We start from the raw sequence: 20,935 nt of genomic DNA, 5'->3' as shown, positions 1-20,935 counted from the left end.
TGAAACTGACCAACACGTACATGTTTGCTGCTGAGACCTGAGGTCTGGGGAGGGACAGCACCCCCCTCCCCACTTCCCTACTGAGGCTCCTAGGGGTAGCCTGCAGGTCTGGGAGGGGGAACCTGCCGGCCTGCCCACCCCAAGCCCCCTGTGCCCATCCAGGGCCCCTGCCAGCACTGCGGTCCCCCTCTCCCTGTGGGGGGCTCCACCCCGGACTCTAAGATGGACAGACAAAAGGGGATGTGACCTGGGAGAGCCTCCCGCCCTGGCCCAGCCCATCCTCCCAGGAAAGGCTCCCTCATCAGTCACCAGACCCTCCTGGAAGCTGGGTGGGAACAGCACCTCTGAGGGAGCCCTGTGCGGGGAGGTGCCTTAGGAGGATGGGCCGAGGGAAGTGAAGCCGCAGGTTTGAGACCCCTGTCTAAGCAATGCCCCCCGAAAGGACAGGTTTTCCCTGGAGCAGGGACTGCAGAAATGCAAGGGGACAGACGGGGAAGGGGTCTGAGAGAGGCAGAGGGGCTGTGAGGGGGCTGAGGAAGGACGGGCTCTCCAGAGGGGTTAAGGACTCGGTGGGGAGAGGGAGGCTCGGGGCGCCAGTGACGCCCGAGGGAGCGGTCCTGACTCTTGAACCTCGTTCCCAACTGCGACCCCTCCCACAGCCCGCGCCCCCTCCCACCCCGTACGTCTGTGGGAAGCCGAAGCCTGGGTTCCTTCTCAGCTCTTTACCCAACTGGCTGAGGCCCCGGGGGTCACCCTGCTCTGACCCTCAGTGTGCCGAGGTCAGGGGTGCAGACACCCCGCACCCCCACACTAAGGCCAACTGGGCGAAACCACCGGCCCTCCTGGCCGCTCCGGTGCGGGCCGGGCCCCGGGGAGAGGGGAACGGCCGGCCCCCTCGCACTCACTGGCCCCTACCCCGCGGCGACCCGGCGCGACCCCGCTCCGCCCCCGAGCCCGCTCGGCGCGGGAACCTTCCGCAAAGCCAAGCGTACATACATCGAGCGGGCTCTGCGCCGAGCCCGGGCGGCCCCCGTGCGCTCCGCTCCGCTGCCTGCTGCCACCGTTCTGCTGGGGCGACCCCCATCCGCTGCCGCCGGATGGGGACGGCGACCGGCTCCCACTGGACCGCTGGCTACCCGTCTTCCGCCCGTCGTCTCGGTGCTTGGGGCTTAGCCTGCATGGGTGGGCCGGCGTGGGATGCCCGGCCTGCAAGCTCCCGCCCCTCCCTCCTTCCTCCCCAACCCCTTCCCCTGCGCCCTCCCATCGCCAGGAAACCCTTCCAGGGAGAAAGCAAGTTCCCAGCCCCCACATTGCCTCGGTCCCCAATCACAGTCGGGGGCGCCTTTGGGTAAGGGCAGCACCACGGTCCCAGGTGGCGCTGGGGGTAAAGAACCCGCCCGCCGAAGCTGCAGGTTCGATCCCTGGGTGGGGAAGATCCCCTGGAGGAGGCCATGCAACCCACTCCAGTCTCCTTGCCTGGAGAATCCCATGGATAGAGAAGCCAGCCTGGCGGGGCTATAGTCCATGGGGTCACAAAGAGCGGGACACGACCGAAGCGACCTAGCAGGCGCCAGCACAGCCGTCCTAGTAAATTTCTACCCACTGATGCTGTTCCCCCCAGCCTTGGGGACTGCAGGTGCCCTCCCTCCAGCAGAAAGGGAGCTCAGCCACCCCTGATAGCCCCCCGGTAGCCTGGCACCTACCTGCTGGGTGATCTGGAATTACTGTAATGGGAGGACAAGGAGGGGCTGTGGGAGCTGCCGCTGCTGTGACGATGGGACCTGCGGCCTGGAGACTCTGCATGCAGCCTGGGAGAGAAAGCTGCCCTCATGTTCTGCCCCATCTCCTGGGATCATACCTGTGAAGGCCTGGTGGAAGCCTCTGCTTCCATCCCCGCGCCTGGCCATGTAGTCTCCCCCCTGCCCCCATACTCTCCCCCCATAACCCCCACCCCCAAAATCTCCCTCTCCTCCCGTGGCCCCCATACCTCCCCCACATAGTCTCCTACAAAAATAACACAAGCCGTGCCCATCCTGGGTACAGAGCTAGTCCGTGTGGGTCATTTGTCAGGAAAAGGCGTCCTTCTCTCTAGGCCATCCCAGCCTCCCAGGATCTCACTTGGCCCTCAGCTGGTGTTCTTATGACTGTGATGGAAGGGGGTGGGGAGCGGGGCAGGGGAGGGCACTCTTGGCTTCCTCTCTGGGTCTGAATTTTTCCATCTAGGCAGCAGGGACAAACAGGAGCTCACGAAGGCCAGGGGTTTTTTTGAAGGGGATGGGGGAGGGGGGCGGGCTGAGGGGCTGGAGAGTGGGAGAGGGTACTCACCTTTTTCTTTCTTTGTTCTTTTCTTTTCTTTTGCTCTTGGGGCTTCGAGATCTACAGAAAGCAGAGACTACCCTGACAGCACAGCCTGAGCCCAGAGCTGGCCCGGGGAGGGCGGGGCCTGGGAGCCCTGCAGCTGGGCTGTGTCCAGGTGTGGTCCTCAGGTGTGCTCCTCTCTTGGGCCGGGGTGGACCCGCCCACCCCATCCTACCCCACTGCTTTGGTCCTTGCTACTCTGCCAGGCCTTCTTCCCTCCTTCTCTTTTAAGTCCTGGCCTGGATTGCCTTGCATCTGGGCACCACTTCTGTTCCCCCCAGGAGTGCCATAGGAGATGTGATCACAGCCCCAGAAGGAGGAGTAACCTGCACTTTCCTTCTGGCATTGGTCTTGGGAGAAGCCCCTCTGATGAGTCACCACAGTGGGGGTGGCCCCTCCACACCTCAGCTGTGTTCCCTGGGCCCCAGGTTCCCTCGGACGGGGCTCTCTAGGGTGGAGTCCAGGCCTCCCGCCCCTTTGTCTTATGTGTTCCAAGCCTGGTGTTTAGGAAAGAAATGCTTTCCCCTGGGCTTCATGATCTTCCTGCTTTGGGGTTACTCTTCTGGATCTCCTCCCATCCTATCCTGCTTTCTGAGGCGAGCCCTGCAACCCAGCTCCTTCTGTCTTTGACCAAGATGGACAAAGAAGCTTCCGGTCAGGCTTCTAAGGTTTCATCCCTGTGGGTCTCTCAGCCCCACCCTCCCTGATGCCACCAGACTCCTGCTCAATCCCTCTAGTCCTGAACAGATGCCTCCTTCCAACCAGAAACAAGGTGATGCTAAGAAATGCCAGAATGTGTTTCATCTGAGAGCAGAGTGGGTCAGGGGCGGGCCCAGGAGTCCAGAGGTTTGGCTTCTAGAACCCCTGCCTGCTTTGGGCCTCAGGCTCCCCATGGGGAGTGGGTCTGGTCCTCCCTGGGACTGACGGGAATGGGACAGAGACAGGGCAGGAGGGGCCCCCACTGGCCCAGAAGGACTGGAGGGGGTAGTAGGGGAGGGGGCAGATGGGAAACCGGGGGATTGGGAGGGCCAGGACTAGGTGGTGGTGGTGTTTTGTCGCTCAGTCATGTCCCACTATTTTGTGACCCCATGGACTGTAGCCTGCCAGCTCCTCTGTCCATGGCATGTTCTGGGCAGGAAGACTGGAGTGGGTTGCCATTTCCTTCTCCAGGGGATCTTCTAAACCCAGGGATCAAACCCACATCTCGGCATCTCCTGCAATGCAGGCAGATTCCTTTACCGCTGGGCCACCAGGGAAGCTCTGGGATTAAGGTGTGGCCGTGGGCAAATGCTCCCTGCTGGAAATGGAACTGAGAACTCTGCCCCTCTTCAGGGGTGCTGGGGCGGGGGGGGGTGTCTGGCTCCAGTGCCAACAGTGGGGATGTGATTGCCCCACAGCTTCTTGTCCTCCATGCTGAGTTTTCTTCCACTTTCCACCCGCCTGCCTCTACCTGGGTTCTGGCCTTACACCTCCTTCTCTACGGTCTATCCTGAAAAAGTCACGGTCCTGCTCTCCTGCTCAGAGCCCCTTGCTGGCTCCCAGCCCCACAGAGTGGAGGTTTCATAGTCTGGCCTCTTGCCTCTTGGGGGGCTGGCACCGGCCCCCCAGAAACTCCACATGTAGGCACAGCCTGCTCGCCCTGTCTCCTACTCACTGAGCCCTTCTACCTCAGGGAAGTCCTTCTGCCTGCAGGCCCTTTCTCTGCGAATTTGGGGTCCTGATGTCTCTGTTTTCCCAACTAGCACCTCCACAGATATATCCCTTGGACACTGGACCAGTATACTGTGTTGTCTGGACATTCTTGGGGCTCCCAAGGCAAGGCTGACTCTGGGGCAAACAAGGGTTGCAAATGGCCTTCCTCCTCCCCCACCCTCCAGCGCTCTGTCTGGCTCTCGGGAGGAGTCCCTGGTGTGGGAAGAGGGAGCCGGACAGGACCCTGGCACCCCTCCTCCCATCGTGGCTTCCTCGGGTCCTGCAGGGGGGCCACTGGCCTCTGTCCACGTCCTTCTGTCCTGCCTCCACGGGACGCCACTCACCTGTGTCGCCTCTTCCTCCGGGACCCAGATTCAGACCTGTAGGACCACAGAAAGGTTCTCTTGAGCCCACGCACAGCCTTGGTCATGGGGGAGGGGGTCCCACGGAAGTGAGCGGAGGCCCCCGGGGACAGAGGGTACCTGTCTCGGCGGTGTTTCTTCACACTCTTCTTCTTCTTGCGAAGGGGTGAGGAGCTCCCACAGCTGCGGACACAGTGCCGGGGGTGGGGGGGGAGGTCTAGTGAACTGGGGCCCCGGGATGGGTGGGGGTGGCATGGTGGTGGAGATGGCTGGGGAAGCCTAGGCGCCTGTGGCCTTGAAGTTGGAAAGGGGACTCCAGGGCTTCAGGCCAGCTGTCATCCTACAGCGAATCAAGGCCCTGAGGGTCCACTCGGTCCCTGAGAGAAGCTGGTGGAGCGGCCTGTGTTGTCCCCTCGTCACCTTTCCAGCCCCCCTGGGCACTGTGAGCCAGGACTGTTTCAAAATCAAAGGTTAGAGGCGCCAGTGATGGGATTTCTGGCCTCCGCGGAGAAGTGCCGGCATGTTGGCTGGTGCCCAGACCCTGAGGTGCAGGCCTCCAGCCTCCGGGGGGTGGCCTTGGACCCTCTTCCACCCACAGGCATCCTCTCCGGGCCCAGCCGGTCCCTCCCTGCCCCACCCTCATCACTGACCTGCACTCAGAGTCTAGTCTCCTCTTTTTGCTGAGGGCGGGGCAGAAAGAAGGGGAGACAGACAATTGGATGGGATTAGTGGGGGGGGGTCCCAGACATTTGCCGGGGCCTCACTTAGGACAGGGGAGAAGGGGCGTGTAGAGATGGGGAGCCATAGGTGAGCCCAGCCAAGCCCCTCTTCCCTGGCCCCTGGGGTGCAGGACCCCTGAGAGAGGGTGCTGGGGACCAAGAGCAGGTGGTCAGAGGTGAGAGGCTGGGTCATGGGTGTGTGCAATTCGGGGGGTGGCCGGACATTGGGGTGGGGTGGGAAGGGGGCACTCAGTGGGGGAAAGGGCCTGGAGAAGGGAAGGGGCTCAGTGAGGGGGGCCCACAGTGCGGGGTGTCAGAGCCCTGCCCGCCCAGGGACGGGCAGCTGGGGGCCCCACCGCGCCCCTCCCGCCCCCTCCAGCCCGGGGGCGGCTCTCACCGGCTTCTCCGGTGGCCGCCTTTCTTTTTCTTCTTCTTCTTGGGAGGGGGCGACGCAGAGCTGCTAGACCAGTGCTTGGTCCTGGGTGAGAAGGGGGCGGGGTGGGGCGGGGCGGGGGGAGGGCAGAGGTGAGGGGGGAGGGGCGGCCTCCACCCCCACCCCCCATCCCCGGCCGCGGCAGGCGCTGACCTGTCCCCCCGGTGCCCGCGGTAGCAGGAGGCGGGGCAGTCGCAGTCCACCGGGCCGTAGTCCTCGTCGAAGGGCGCGTACTCCAGGCCCAGCTCGGCGCCCTCGATCAGCCGCGGGGTCTCCGCCACGCTGCCGGCAACAGGGACGCTCAGCACCTGCCGCGGCGGCGGCCGTGCCTTCCCGCTGACCCATTCCCGGCCGGGCAGCGAGGTGGGGATGGCCCCGACCCCTCGAAGGTCATCGGGGCTGGGGGGCGGATCTGGGGAACCACACCGGGAGCCTCCCTCACGGGGCTCCAGCCTCAGCGATGCTCTATTTTGTCCCCATCCTCAACCAACCAGCCGTGCCCTATTTTGCAAAAAAAAAAAAAAAAAAAAAAAGAGGACCACGGAGCCCTCCCCCCTCACTTAGCCCCCCCTCTAGGTTCTCACCCTCCAGGCGCCCCCTCCTCCTCAGTGAGGCCCCTCCCCTCGCTGAGGCCCCTCCCGACACGGATTCTTTGCCCCTCGGTTCCCTTCATTGCGCCTCAGTCCCCTCATTGAGCCCCCCTGCACCCTTAACCCCAGAGGCCTCGTCCCAAGCCCCTTTCCCCTCCCCAGCCCCTCTTTTCCGTTGCCGAGCCCCGCTCTCTCACTGAGACCCTTCCCCTTCTCTGAGCTCCCCCGCCTCTGATATCTGTCCTTCCTTAATCCCGCCGTCCCCTCGCCCCCTCCCCGCCCCCTGCCAGGTCCTCCCTCCCGCCCCACTGCCTCTCTGAAATATTCATAGCCTCTCCTCCTCCTCTCGGCCGCCTCCGGAGGCCTGGCGGCTCTTCTCCTGCTGCCGGGCTGTCATCAATCACTGCCCAGTGGCAGCGGGCGCCGGCCTCGGCACCCTGCCCGCCTCCCGGGCTCCCCATCCATCTTGCCTCACTCTCCCCTTCACTCCGCAGGGACCGCGGCATCTGGCCCCGCTCCCGGGCTCAGGAGCCCCCAGCCATCTTCTGCCGCCGACGTCTGTTCCCGGAGGGCACTTGGAGGAGCGGCTGCTTTGTCCTTAAAGGCTGCTGGGCTTAAGGCGAGGCTGGGAGCTTTGAAGCTGCACATGTGCCCTAATTATGCGCTGTTCCTGAGTCGCTGTGTGACCCTCTCTGAGCCTCTTTTTTCAACAGGGGAATGAATCCTAATTACCTTAAGGATGGTTATGACGATTCCCTTGAAGTCCCGATGTTGTGCAAATTTGTTTTTTTACTGGACACGCCCAGAAACGGACCCTCCAAAGGCCCAGGTCCAGGGTGATGGCCCCTCATCTTCCATTTTTCTTTCCTGCGCCAGCTCAGACAGCACCCCTCCCAGATGGAGGCTCAGCCCTGGTTTTGCCAGGCTCATCCTTTTCCTGCCCAGAGCGAGGGAGGCCACGACTGGGATGGCAGAGCATTAAAGACGTGACAGGAGCTTTGGATTCACACAGACAGGTCTGAATCCAGGCATGACCACGTTCACTGAGCCTCCGGGGCTTTATCTATACAATGGGGGAAAGAATAGCTCAGCTTTGAGGAGAGGATTAAGTACGAGTCTGGCTATGAAGCTCCTGACAGGAGGCCTGGCCCGCGACTGTGGTCCTCCACACACGGTCACCATTGCTAGACAGAGGGACCTCGGTCAGACACTCACACACCAACACCTCCTCTTCCAGGGAGAAAAGTGGTTTTGACACATGAAAGAGACTGGGCAAGATCACAGCTACAAGGTGAGATTTTCAGGCACAAACTCCAGCAGAGCACTCACTAAGCAGCTCTTTGAAGACTGATTTTTGTATTTAAAAAAAAAAGAAAGAAAGAAGGATGTAACCCAAATTGGACAGGGTTAGCTAGCCTTGATGCTTGTGTCAAGAATGTCATTTGGTGGACTTCCCTGGTGGTCCAGTCTACCTGCTCCCACTGCAGGGGGCATAGGTTTGATCCCAGGTCAGGGAACCAAGATCCCACATGTCTCACGGTGCAGCCAAAAAAACTGTCATTTGGATCCCAAACACCATCCTGGCCTTGGCAGCCTAGAAGTCACACAGGTGTTATGGGAGGTTTTTCTGGGGGGATGGACGGTCATGTCATTGCTCTGCCCCCGCAGAGTCAAACACCCCCACATCCCTTCATTCAAACCTCTCCTCTCTTCCCCACGCTCTTCTTCCTGAAGCCAGGGGCCTCCTACTTCCTGTCCCTGAAATCTCCAACTCCACAGCCTGTCCCGGGGCCCATCAGCCCTACACAGCCCTCAGCCACACAAATGCCTGACACACAAACCATAGACTTTGGCAAAACTTAAGGGCACCACAAACATTGTGTGGGCGAGCTGGTGGGAGGAGGGAACTTTCCTTGATCCCGACAGAAGGCAGGGAATCCTTTCTTGCCTTTTGACATCGAGCTGGGTTAGCCACTGAGTCCAGGCCCTCCCTGGGCCCTCCTTAGACACATCTTTCCTTTATACCCTGTGCTGGGGACAGGGCTCCCCACCCCCGCCCCGCCCCATCCTCCCTCCCTGGGACCTTATCGTCTGACCTCTTTTACTTTCCAGTCCTTTCTAGGGATCTTTTATCGCTGGAAGCATTGAAAGACAGGCGTGGGGACTTCCCTGGTGGTCCGCTGGCTAAGACTCTGTGCTCCTAATGCAGGGGGCCCAGGTTCAATCCCTGGCCACAGAACTATATCCCACATGCTACAGCTAAGAATTCACATGCTGCAGCTAAAGAAAAAAAAAAAAAGAAAAAAAAAAAAAGGTCCTGCATGCTGCAATGAAGATCCCTTGTGCCGGAACTAAGACCTGATGTAGCCAAATAAATAAAGCAAAATTTAAAGAAGCAGACAGGCATAGGGGAGATGCATGTTTAAAGAGACATACAAGGTCTCAGAACCTTCTGGTAAGACTTGTACTGGCAGTTCCAGGGATGTAAACAGACTTAGGCTGAGGCCTCTTTTGCTGGTTTTGTGCAGCTGGTACCACCACATTCACTTCGCAGGCCCTCTCAGGGATAGAACACTGGGTTCTCCTGTTCTGACCTTCCTGGCTCACAATATAGTATATATCACAAATAATACCACTCATGAGAAGGTTCTCTAATGTGTAAGTGGTTCTCCATGGTTCACATTCCACTCAAAACCAATTCCTGATTTAGAGAAATTGCATGCTCCCATTTCACAGATGAGAAAACTGAGGCCCAGAGAGGGAAAGAAATATCTATGGCTTGGGGACCTTTGATTAAGAATGCAAGTTCACCTAAGCAATTGACTTTGAGAATTCATGTGCACATAGGCCGACCCTGGACTCTACTGGCTGGGCTTCCTCACTGTGGATGTTAGCTCAGCCGTCCCCTCCCTGCTCTGCCGACACAGTTGTGAGTGTCTGCACTGAATTCTAGGTTTGTTTAGTGTTTTCTGCTCTTAAGTTCACATTTGTTGGCAAGTTTACTCCTCACCATGTCTGTGGAATAGGCAGGAGAGGCGTTCTTCCCTGGTGACGGAACACACGGAGCCCCACAGAGCTGACCAAAGCAGGCCCAGTCAGAGTCCACTGCAGAGGGACCAGGGGCAAATCGGGGCTGAACCCAGCACCACCCAGGACACCTGTTGGACCGGCTGCCCCCAGGAAGGGCTCTGACCTGGGGAGAGATGCCTGTCACATGCTCTTCCTCCAGACAGCAGTTTCACTAATTAACTAGTTCTGTTTCCCTTTTGCCAGGAGCCTAATGGCCAATTGACAGATGACTGAGTTCACACAGAGGAGAAGGAGGCTTCCAGGCAAAGGGGCTGCCCTTCCTGCTCACTCAGCCCGCGTGCCAGGCCTGCTGGGGCTGGGGGGAGGGGCAAGGGTGGCAGGAACAGACATAAATCAAGCCTGGGGCCTCTCCTATAGCCCCTCATAGCAAATATATGAGACTCTCTGCACCGCCATGGACTATAGCCCACCAGGATCCTCTGTCCATGGGATTCTCCAGGCAAGCATACTGGAATGGGTTGCCATTCCCTTCCCCAGGGGATCTTACCGACCCAGGGATCGAACCCAGGTCTCGTCCTTTGCAGGTGGATTCTTTAATGTCCGAGCCACCAACCAAACTGATAACAAACTTGTCTTCACTGTCTTTAACATTCTAGTAGGATCCCAGGACCCTGCGAACTCTACATTCTCCCCTGCTTCCAGAGCAGGAGTCCTCCTTGGAGGTTGTGTTTCCACCCAGAGAGCAGGGGGCATGTCTGTTTCTTTTTCCCTCCCCTATCATAGCACCAGTACAGGGTTGGGTGTACAGTACAGACCCTCAAGGGCATTCCTTCTGATGATGGACATTGCAACCTTTCCGTGACATCCTTCCCAACATGTCCTGGTTCTTAAATGCATTATTCATTCATTCAAGGAAAAAGATCAGGACTCCTGGAAACGACTTGGAAGTCATCCACTAACAGGAGAGCGTTCCAGCTGGGGATGGATGGGATCCCCAGGAAGAAAAGAGAAGGCAGACCTGGGGAAGAGACCTGAGGACCTAGCAGATCCTTGTGAGGAGCCAAGACCTAAGAAGTGGGCAGGAGGAAGGGAGGAACAGAAGGCCATTAGAGGGGCAGGAAGACAGTCCACAAAGAGCTGACTCTTGGAAGCCAGGGAGAGGGAAAGCAGGTTTCCAGAGGGGAAATGGAGTGGTGGCATGTGCCAGGAGAGGCCAGGCCTGCAGAGGTGCCTGGGCCAGGCCAAGCAAGACTCAGACCACTGCAGCAGGTCATGGGAGTCATGGGGGCAGAAGCCAGATCTCTGTGGCTTAAGGAAGTGGAGACAATGTGTACCACACGCTCTATAGAAATCTGATGCAGAAAAGAGAGAAACGTGTGGGCTGGTAGCTGGAAGAGAAAGCAGGCTTGGGGAAGGACCGGAAGCCAACCAAGAGGAAGGAGCCCAGGGGAGGGTAGAGCGGCAGGTGTGGGCTGGAGGGGTGGTTATCGCTGGAAGGGCCCTGAGAAGGTGGCAAAGGCAGGCTCTGGAAGAGGCCTCCTCCCCTCACACTGGATGGAAGGGGAGAGAGTGGCTGCTTTTCCAGAGGAGCCCTGGGGGCATTTGAGGGGGCATGGGTCAGACAGGAAGGACCTGATGATTTTGGAGGTAGTACGGGCAGCAGCAGAAAGATCTGGCTGTCTGGAGGTTTGAGAAGGGAAGGGAGGGAGGAGCTTACCCTGGTCTGGGGGCGGGGATGAACCTTCAGGGTGTTACTGCGGCAGCCACAGCCACTACTGAGGGGGTGCTGTGGGCTCTGGGAGGCTGGGGAGAAGAAGGTAGTAGTGGTGTGACCTCTTCCCACCCCGAGGGGAGGAGAGAGCAGGCCAGCTGAGCCTGGCTCCCCTAGATCACCCACAAACCCCCCACAAGCCTGAGGCTGGCCTGACTCTGGTTTTTGTTTTTTTCCCCTCTTTTTGGCCATGCCACGTGGAATCTTAGATCTTAGTTCCCTGACCGGGGATTGAACCCGTGCCCCCTGCAGTGGATGCGTGGAGTCCTAACCACTGGACCATCAGGGAAAATCACCATCACTGACTCTGCTTCGGGCTCTTGCTCAAGCCAGAGAAGTGAGGTTAAGTGGGGTTAGGAGGGGAACCCCCCCACCTGAAATAGTCTACAATTTCTATAGACTGGGCTTCCCTGTCTTTGAGATCCATCTGCTCCTGCAATGCTGTTTGCCCTCAAGACAACAGCAAGGAAAAGCATTCAGAAGGGGCTGCTGCTCTTTTACTTTCCTGCCAACAAAGGTGCCCAGGGACTTAGGGCCTCAGCAAGATGCCCACCCTGCCGTCATGTCTGGACACTTGCAGGGACAGGCCGGCCACGCCCTCCTACAGCAGCTGCTCCACTTTATATGGTTTTGAGTGGGTGATGGTTCTCCGAGACAAAGTCTGCCCCCCATAACCTCCTTGTGTTATCCGAAGCCCACAGCACCCGTGCTCCTCCTCTCCTTTGACACCTGCAGAGATGTCACCCCTACAGAGCCTGTGCTCTCTTTACCGGATGGGCCTTTGGCCAAGCCAACGATGGCTTTTGGTGCACTGGTTATGTTTACTCTGGAGGCCACTATCTAGGTGATAATAGTTGGGGCGGAGGGACTAGTCTATCAGACAATGACAACACCGAGGAAAGAACACTTCTCCGTCTCCTGGTTTGCAGCCCAAGATTCCCGGAGATGAGATGTGGGCTCTCTCTCCCACCGCTGGGTCAGAGCTAGAACCCAGGGCGGCAGGGAGAGGACTTCAGTGATGCCCAGGTAGGTGCCCAGCGACTCTTGCCTAGTGCCCTGGGCCAGGCCCGAGCTTCCGGTGGACAAGACCCACGCCCTCTCCTCCTCCTCTTCTTTCTTCCCACCTCCAGCCCCGACCACCTGAGTGAGCCCTGGGAAAGGCTGCCCAGGGCTGGCCTGAGGCTGCACCCTCCCCCTGCCCTGGGCCTCCCCACCCTGGCAGCACTCACATGTGGCCCCCAGGCCGGTCCTCCCTGGTGAGCATTCCCTCCTTCTCCATCAGCATCTGCCGGAAAGTCCTGACCTTCTGCCGGGTCTCCTCCTCTGAGTACCTGTGGGGCACAGGGAAGGTGAGAGCTGCAGTCTGGGCTCTGGCTTCCTCCCCACCTGCCCCCAGCCCCTCCTCCCAGCCCTCAGTCACGTGGGCACTCTCCAGCTTGATATGACCTGCCCAAGGTCACACCACCAACAAGGTTCTCAGCGCTGGGGAAGCTCAAAGCCGACCCATTCGGCACCAGATCAGTCAACCAACCAACTAAACCAACAACCAGGCAAATCAACCCATAAACTAAAGTGAGTGTTCCCAGAGGTGAGGAGACCTCCTGGGGAGACCGGGCTCTTCCTCCTGGCCCTGTCCCACCCCAGGACAGGCCTCCCTCCCACATCCAGGCTGCAGTCCCTCTCCGGAGACATTTTAGGGGAGAAGGGGGACCCCTGACCTCGACACATATGTGGTCTTTTCTGCTTTCCTCACCATAGCCTGGGGAGGTCCTCAGCGCATTCCCGCCTCTACAAGGTCAAGGCTGCCAAGTGGCTAGTCCAAGATCCCAGGGGTAGATCCACGGCTTCCCAGCTTGGGATGAGGGTGGGGGTGGATGTAGTCTGGGCCTTGGATGGAGGCTCCTGACTTCTCTCCTCTGCTCTCCCTCCCTCCCTGGGCCCAGTCTCATGCTGGGGACCAAAGCCCAGAATTATCTACTCCTCATCTTTGTTCCTGCATCCTGGGGTCGTTGTCACCTCTCTCACACCACCAATGTGACAGCTGTCCAGGCCTCCCAGCCCATGTCCATGCTGACCCCTGGGGCAGTTGTGCTCACCCAGCCCCTGGCCCTGTGCCCAGCACACACCAGTTGTCCAGGGGCTGTTGCTAACTGAGTCTTGTCTCCTAAGCCCCCACCCTCTCCTCTTCCTGGGCTGCCCTGGACAGAAAACATGGTGGCCAAATAGGAACTGGAGTCCCACCTTCTCTATCATGTGACCATGAGCTGTCTGTGTACACAGCAAGCCCAACTCACCCCCCACCCCACCCTATCCATGAAAATGGTGCATCCTTCCCTGTCAGGGACCCCATCTCTTTTCTCCCTTCTTCCCTCCTCTCCTTCAACAAGCATTTGGGATTGACTCAGCCTTTTTGGAGAGCAATTTGGCAATTCTTTTCAAAAGCTTTAAAAAAAAAGGAATACAACTTTTGATTCATAAATTAACTTCCAGGTTTACTCTGTGGAAATAACCATGGCTGAACACAAAGATGTGACTCATGGGAAGTTTATAGCAGGACGAATCCTCCTGCCTCCCCAACCAGGTTAGGTGCTAACATTTGTGTTTCCATAGCAACCTCAGTCTCCTGGTTCCTCCTGGAGGGGTGGTTTCTGTCTTCATCTGTTGACTTTTCTGCACCCTGCACTGGCCTGGGAATTCCCTGAGGACAGGGACACTGTCTGTCTGAATTGACTTGTGTCCCCAGCATCTGGCACCTTGCCTGCCACATGGGGCCTCCAAAAATGCTTTTGAATTCTGGTGCGACAGTTGTTGAATCTTGTTGCTCCCACTTTCTAGATCTGTGACCTTGGACAAGTCCACATACTTCTCTTAGTCTGAGTCTGTACATCTGTACAATGGGATAGTAACCTGCCTTTCAAGATTGGTGTAGGATTAAGGGACATGACACATAAAAGCACTTTGCACAGTGCCTGGCACACAGTAGGTGCTCAAGAAATGGTGGTGATTGGGGATTATTTGTCCCAGAGCAATGGGGACAGAGGGTCTAATTGTCCCAGGTTTTGTGCCTTTTTCTACCCTAGATTCCTCCCAGGTCAGCATGGTCCTGGGTCAGGAATCACCTGAACCTCTCCCCTCTGCTCTCCCAGGAGGCAAAGGCTGAGATGGAGAAGGAGGCTGGTACCCAAACCTTCCATGCCCCGTGGATGCAGCAGCATCTGCCAACTCAAGACCATGCAGGAGGCCCAGCTGGCTAACAGTCAAGGGCTCAGATGGGGAAGAGGGTAGGCAGGATGCCTGTCTCAGCGCCCCAGCCTCCTGGCTCAGCTGCTTCCCCAGCCAGTCTGGCTCCCTTGCTGCCACTTCCCCAATTTGGGAAAATGCATCAAATTAATTTTTGCTCTGGGGACTTGGGTTGCCCTCTGGGACTGGGGTGGGGTGAGGGGACAATACATTTTAAAAGAGGTCCCCAGAGTGGAAAATGTCTCCTTCTGCCTGCCTTTGCCCAGATCCAGCATTTCCTAGAAAATCACTTCCTTGGTCATTGAGTTGATCTTCACCGTGGCTCTGGGGGTGGTGGTGGTAGTGGCCCATTTTACAGATGAAGAAATAGAGCAGCGAGAGGGGAGGGCTCAAAGCTCCAAGCCCAGCTCAGTGGTCCTCATGGGAAGGGACATGGTGGGAAGGATGTGGGAAGGGGGATGTTTGGGGCCAGGACTGGAACATCACCTCACAGAGGCTGGGGGCTTTGTCCCTGCCTCCACAGTGATTGTAGGCTGCCCCTAGAGACTGCCCAGGAAGACGGCTCCAAAGGCAGCATCCATTACCAGTGAATTAGCCACCATCCATCAGTATGAAGAAAGGGATTGCTTTTTAATGGGGCCAAAGAATGTGTGTTTCCGTGACTAGCAGGAATATTTGTCAGATGCCTGCAAATCTGGTAAATAAATGCAAATGTACCAGCGTTTCTAGAAATGGATATTAATGACTGGATTTTTAGCAGGGCAAAGGTCCCTAGTGTTTGTGGAGCACTTTCTGGGGACTGGAGTGGGGTGTGGGAGCCCTGTACTTGCCTTAGTCCACAGGCCCCTCAGAACAACCCCCTACTTAACAGGCCAGTAGCTATGGCTTGCCCAAGGTCAAGGACCAGAGCTAGAAGCCCCGATTCTTGGGTTCCAGAGTGGCTGTGGCATCTACCAATGGGGCAGCCACTAAGAGATGGCAGAGGGAGAGGGTTGATAACCGGAGGGCTAGCTTTATGGGAGACTTGACTTCCCTGGTGGCTCAGAGGTTAAAGCGTCTGCCTGGAATGCGGGAGACCCAGGTTCGATCCCTGAGTTGGGCAGATCCCCTGGAGAAGGAAATGACAACCCACTCCAGTGCTCTTGCCTGGAGAATCCCATGGAGGGAGGAGCCTGGTGGGCTGCAGTCCATGGGGTCGCAAAGAGTTGGACACGACTGAGTCGTGGACCAGTCTAAAGTTCACCTGGAGTGAGGGCTTGGGTGGCGGAAGGGCCCCTGATGGAATATCTGGAGACGACCTGTTGAGTGCATCCCAGCGAGGAATGAGCCTTTGATGCCAGGGGATTAGATACCAAAGACACGGTCAAGTGTCATCCCCCTTCACCTGAGGCTGCCCCCCTGGGATAATAAGCCTGCCAGGGCAGGGGGAGATAGGGGACTTGTGGGAAGGGGGCGCCATGAGTGAGGGCCCTTAGGCGTTTCCTGAAAGTTTGGGGCGAGAGGGAGGGCCTTCCTAAGGGGAAAGTTCGGTGAAGAGGGTGGGGCTTAGCAAGGGGGCAGGGCCCTATAAGGGAGCGGGGCGGGGCTTTGGAGTGGAAGAAGGCGAAGTTTGTGAAGGGAAGTGGGCAGGGCTCTGTGAGGGAGAAGGGGCGGGGCTTGTGTGGGGAAAGGGGTATTTTCCTAGAACGAAGCACGGAAGGCTGGCTCTCATCTGTCCCAGGCGTCCTGTTCCCTAGCAACGCCCACCCGCCCACACTCCCTCCACTCCCGGAGTCTCTCAATTCAGCAGGATCTGCAGGTTTAATTAAGGTCTGGGACTCTCTCTGCAAAAGGATACTCCACTCCCCACCCTAACCCCCTGGGATCTCATTTCTTCGGTCACATCCACAGCTCATCAAGCCTGTTTTCATTACCAGCTGGAAGTCTCCTATCTGTCTGTCTGCAACAGCCTTCTACCCATCCATGCCTCTCTGCAGGGATCCTCCCCACCCCCACCTGGTCTCCAGCTGGAGGTGAACACCAAATTCCTGCGCCCTTTTCTTACAAGCGACCCTGCGCGGCAGCCTTAGCCCTGTCTTCCTAAGGGCCTGTGGTGGCAGTGGCAATCTCTGTCTAAGCCTCAGTGTCTTCTGGGCTCCACAGGGACGAGTGAGCCTTGTCTTGGCTGCCTCTTGGGGATGAACAGACAAAGGTGTGGTTTGGAAGGACTGCTGTACACAGGCGGTCTGCTCCCACGTGGCTCCAGGCCCTAATGCCCTGGGCTTTTCTGATTTTTCAGCTCTCTGACAGTGCCAGCCTGTTGGGCAGGCCCTGCTCCTCACTTTGACTCCCTCAACAGCCAGCCCAGTAGTTTCAAACTGCTCAGGCAGATGCAGAAAGGAGCCTTGAAAATTCCAAGTTTCCTTGGAGCTGTAGAGATGGGAATGGCTCTGTTCTCCACTGTTTTTTTTTTTTTTTTTTTTGCCTCCAGTTCCACATATGATGGCTGTCCTGTCTCCACTGGATTTTCAGGGGAGGTCCCTAAATCTTTATTGACTGATGCACAATCCCTCCTTCTCAGCCTGACAAACTCCTACTCATCCTTCAAGGTCCATTCAAATGTCTTCTCTCAGAATTTCCCCTCCGAGCTCCTGAAGCATTTGACCCTTTCCTGTCCTGCTGTCCTTTCTATAATCCTGATTCTAACCTATTTTATGGTGGAATTGGTGTTAACATGCCTGTTTCCCTTCTGAGATGGTTAAGGAATAGGGGTTGGGAGAGGGGTCTTTGAGGAAGTGACTCCAATTCGGCTCTGGGGACCAACGTTGCCCAGCACAGCATCTGGCCCACTTGTGTGCCCCTGGTTCTGAACTAGACAGGGTGAAATCTAAGCTTCTGGGTGTGGCTGCTGGCTGGAATTCCCTTGCTGAAACCACAGGCAGCCCTCACACGTAGTAGGGGCCCGCTGTGCGTTCTTGCCTGGCTGCCACACCTGGCTGTAGACCAGGCAGCCACCCATTTTACAGACGGGAAAACTGAGGCCTCGAGTTGCCATTAACGTTTACATGCCCCTCTCCTACACCAGACTGGATGTTTCCCGAAGGCATGGGCTGTGTCTCCTTGGCTGCTGTGACTCTAAGCCCATATGAGAGCTTGATATCGAGCAGGAATTCAAGACAGCTTGTTAGTAGAATAAAGTAATACATGAATGAAAGTTCAACTGGGCCTGCAATAGTTCAGATTCTGACCTTTCAGGCTCCGGGATCCCAACGCTGGCCCCGCCCCGGCCCCGCCCTGAGTCCCTTCCCCCGCTCACCCTTGCTCCTCCATCATCTCCTGCAGTTCCATGCACTTGAGCTCCACGCGCCGCTTGCGCTCATGGTCCAGGATCTCGCGGTGCGCGCGCTTCACCAGGCCGGGCTCCGCGGCGCGCAGCTCCTCCTCTGCCCGCGGCCAGGCCCCCGACGAGGCGCCCGGCTGTGGGAAGCCGTTCGCCGCGTCGGGCGGGGATGGCACGCTGGCCGCCCCGTTGTTCACGGTGGAGGACATGGTGGCCGCCCCCGGAGCGGCTGGCCTCGGCCCTGCGGGACAGACACAGGCACCCGGAGGGATGGTCACTTCTCGGCCACCTGCTAAGCTCCTCTTGGCGCGGGTTAATCCTAGAGATTTAAAGGCCCACTCACGGCTCTAATCCGCTTCCCCTCTGGCTGCAGAGCCGGGCCGCGGCAGGTTTGCACCTGTGGGTCACACCTCAGGGCATGAGGGGGCATCGGACACTGGCTGTCCCCATCGGTAAGGTGGGGTGGATTCAAGGCAGACTAGATGGCCTCTAAGGAGGCTTGTCGCCTTCAGGGGCCTAGTAACCATCCAAGACAAAGCTCTCTGCCGCTGTAGCAATGCCTGGTCCTGAGTGCCTGGCCCCTGCCTGCACACATACTGGCAGTTCCCCAGGTTTTATTCTTGTTTTTCCTTCAGGCTCAGTTTAATACCTGCTTCTCACTCCCCAGTACCCATTTTTCTGGCTCTGGCCCCTGGAATCACTGACCACACGTGCTCCCCGTCCCAGTCTGCTCCCGAACAGCCCTGCAGAGACCAGGCTCAGCGCCATTCCCACCACAGATGCAGTTTTCGGTTCCTACTTTGATCTGGCTAACTTTTCCAAAGTCAGCATTCCAGGTGGGGGCCTATCTGGGCTGAAGCCCACAGGACCATCCCCTCCTTTGTTCTGGAAACATCGCTTGTGAGGATGTGACCAAAAGTGGCACTGACATTAACTTTCCAGGCAGCCACATCCTTTCGCCAGCTCAGGGTGGTTTGGAAGTCAGCATGGCTTGGAAGGTGAGAAGTGGCTCCATGGTTCAAAGAAGCGCGTGCACCTGTATGCACCTTGCACATGCATGTATACACACACACACACACACACACACACACACACACACACACACAAGCACATACACACCAAGGACTTATCTTAACAGAGGGGAGGCACCTCCCGAGCTATTTCCATTTCCTTTCTCCAAGGCTCTGCTAGTTGCTAAGCAACAGGGAGGCCTCCTTCCCAGGGAGTGGGATGGGAGGGAGGGAAGGGGTGGAGGGAGGTGGGAAGAGAAGGAATCAGGCATGTCTGGACATCCCAGATGGGGCCTTCCTGCAATACACCCCCCACCCCCCACAACACATACTCTCCTCACTGGCCTCAAAGTGTGCAGAGCCATGGCGTCTGAAAGGCAGAGAAGAGAGAGGGGGGCTAGGAGAGGAAAAAGCCTTGCAGGGGACAGGGACAGGAGGTGACAGCAGTAATGGGAACACAAGCTCCTTTCATATGTTCATCTGCCCAAGTGTCTGGGTCTAGGCCAGGGTTCTCCATGCCTTGCTGCGTGACCCTGAGGATGCTCCTGCCCCTCTCTGAGCCTCTGTTCTCAACCTGTGTCTGGAAGCATCATCCAGATTCTTCAAGAAGTCTCTTCGGGCTTTACAGAACAAAGCTGTTTTTCTAAGCCTTGCCTGCTCCCTGCCTGTACCTACCCCAGCCCTGCAACCCTAGCTCTACCATGCTTTCTCTGAGGGTAACTCACAAGTATCACCCATTCACCAAGCCCCACTCAGAGCTCTGCTCGTCTCATGCCCTGAGCCAGGGACATGCATGAAGCTTGGAGAACCCCATTGTCCTGGCCCACCACAGCTTACCAAGATCAAGTTTGGTCCCATATTCCATCTTGACATTGCTCACATTTACCCATCTCCTCCTCTCTCATTACCACCTCAGGTCAAGCCTCTGCCTCTGGTCCATTCTGGCATCTGCATCCTATCTGCCCACCCCCCTGCCCTGACCTCTTTCTGTTCATCTTCCATCATCAGCAACCTGGGAGCCTGGCCCAGGAGCAAATCAGACCCTGTCATGCCCTGGTTAACAGCCTCCAGTGGCTTCCGGTCACCCTGGCTCCCAGTCCTGCTTCCTGGACCAACCTCTCCAACTGCCACGTCCACACAGATTCTCCATCCCTCTTGCATCCAGGTCTCCCTGGAGCCCCCACCCCCACCCCCACCACCACTCCCTTTCCCTGGGATGCTCTGCACTTGACTCTGGCATGACCTCAAAGTCACTGCTCACAGGCATCGCCACTTTCTGGAAGCCTCCCTCCTCCCCTCTCGGGAGCTCTCCCCCCTCACTGTCATTGTGGGCTCATAAATCTCACTCCACCTGTGGACCGAGGGCTTTTCAGCCCCAATTCCTGGTGCCAGCCAAGTGCCTGAAACACATGGGGCTCAGTGCCTGGAATAAAGAGGAGACAAACAGGGAGATGGACCTATTGTAGAGCACCTGGAGCTCTGCTCAGTGTTATGTCCCAGCCTGGGTGGGAGGGGCATTTGGGGGAGAATGGATTCATGTATATGTATGACTGAGTTGGTTTGGTGTTCACCAGAAACTACATCAACATGGTTAATCGGCTATACCCCAATACAAAATAAAAAATTTAACGTTTGAAAAAAAAGGGAGATAGGACTGAGGACTACAGGCAGGATTCTTGCTACAGTCTTCAAGACACCTTTGTATTTCTTCTCATGCGATCTTGCAGCTTTATCCAGTGCTATACTTTATCCTGAAGCCAACATTCAGCTCCCCAGCCTGGGTCACCTGTCCCCAAACAGGCACTCCCACTGTTTTGAGTCTTTGCCCACACAGTTCCCAGTGCTGGAATTCCATTGCCTCCCTTCCCTACCTGGGGAACTCCAGCACATCCTTCAGGGTCCAGTCCCAATGTCACCTCCTCCGGGAAGCCTTCCCTGCTTCTGACGAAGGATGAGCTGTTCCCTCCTTTGCCCCCACAGCTTTTGTCCTCACCTCTTTAGATACTGAGGCTCAGTTTATTGTCTGTGTCTGACCCCTGTTCTAGCCCTTCAACGGGAGGGGACCAGCCCTTCATTCCAGCTCCCCTGAGCCTACCCAGCACCTGGCAATGCAGAAGATGCACTGGGGGTGTGGGGGCAAAGTGCTTGGGCCCCCGCGAGAGCTGTGGAGGCAGGTTCTCAGTGATGCTGCTCTGCATGATTGCCCTCGACGTGGGCGAGGCTCCCCAGCTAAGAACTTGGCCTGAGCTCCTTGAGGGCAGGGCAGGGGAAGCTGGTGGGAGGAGCTCTGAGTGTACTCAGGTCTCCACACCCTGAGAGGAGAAATCCTATCGCCAGCACTAGGAGAATGCCTGGCCAAGATGGCTAGGCTGCTGGGGGCAGTCTTTCAGAAGCACCTGAAGGAAAAGAGA

General features: G+C 57.5%; 1 protein-coding gene across 1 annotated transcript in view; it reads right to left on the bottom strand.

Moving 5' to 3' along the window:
• SRRM3 (serine/arginine repetitive matrix 3) overlaps window positions 1–20,722 on the bottom strand; it is a 33,920-nt gene extending 13,198 nt beyond the window's left edge. Inside the window, 14 exon segments of the mRNA XM_065919308.1 lie at window positions 997–1,174; window positions 1,704–1,808; window positions 2,326–2,376; window positions 4,395–4,430; window positions 4,533–4,595; window positions 5,063–5,092; window positions 5,529–5,609; window positions 5,718–5,846; window positions 12,185–12,401; window positions 17,124–17,170; window positions 17,491–17,755; window positions 17,854–17,911; window positions 18,866–18,894; window positions 20,620–20,722. Of these exon segments, the coding sequence (XP_065775380.1) occupies window positions 997–1,174; window positions 1,704–1,808; window positions 2,326–2,376; window positions 4,395–4,430; window positions 4,533–4,595; window positions 5,063–5,092; window positions 5,529–5,609; window positions 5,718–5,846; window positions 12,185–12,401; window positions 17,124–17,170; window positions 17,491–17,755; window positions 17,854–17,911; window positions 18,866–18,894; window positions 20,620–20,722 (1,392 nt within the window).
• Between the last annotated feature and the right edge of the window lie 213 nt (window positions 20,723–20,935).

Source organism: Muntiacus reevesi, chromosome 2 (genome assembly GCF_963930625.1).
Source record: "Muntiacus reevesi chromosome 2, mMunRee1.1, whole genome shotgun sequence".
NCBI classification, from domain to species: domain Eukaryota; kingdom Metazoa; phylum Chordata; class Mammalia; order Artiodactyla; family Cervidae; genus Muntiacus; species Muntiacus reevesi.
The sequence above is the reverse complement of the archived record's forward strand: the minus strand, read 5'-3'. Positions and strand labels throughout refer to the sequence as shown.